At 45.4% G+C, this 320-nt stretch overlaps 1 protein-coding gene across 1 annotated transcript in view; it reads left to right on the top strand.

Moving 5' to 3' along the window:
* The window catches only part of Apobec1 (apolipoprotein B mRNA editing enzyme catalytic subunit 1), a gene marked incomplete at its 5' end in the record, with an annotated part of 1,170 nt that extends 863 nt beyond the window's left edge, over window positions 1-307 (top strand). The window contains one exon of the mRNA XM_021164169.2: window positions 10-307. Within this exon, the coding sequence (XP_021019828.1) occupies window positions 10-164 (155 nt within the window). The remainder of the gene's footprint in view (window positions 1-9) is intronic.
* Window positions 308-320: the final 13 nt, after the last annotated feature.

Here is a 320-nt window from a genome sequence, read left to right as displayed (position 1 = left end):
TTTNTTTAGAGTATTGCTACTGCTGGAGGAATTTCGTCAACTACCCCCCTTCGAACGAAGCTTATTGGCCAAGGTACCCCCATCTNTGGGTGAAANTGTATGTATTGGAGCTCTACTGCATCATTTTAGTAAGTGTCTCTGCTGTTCATTTGCTTCTGTTTTGAGACAGGGTCTTATACAGTCTAGGCTGTCCTTGAATTTACTAGGTAGTCGAGGATCATCTTGAATTCCTGAGTCTCCTATTCCCATCTTCTGAACCCTGGGATTTTGTATAGTCTTGCCCTACCGTGCCTGGCTCCCTAGTAAGTTCCTCCCCCTCC

This window comes from Mus caroli, chromosome 6 (assembly GCF_900094665.2).
Source record: "Mus caroli chromosome 6, CAROLI_EIJ_v1.1, whole genome shotgun sequence".
NCBI lineage: Eukaryota > Metazoa > Chordata > Mammalia > Rodentia > Muridae > Mus > Mus caroli.
Note: the sequence above shows the minus strand (reverse complement) of the source record. Positions and strands in the feature narration are given on the sequence as shown.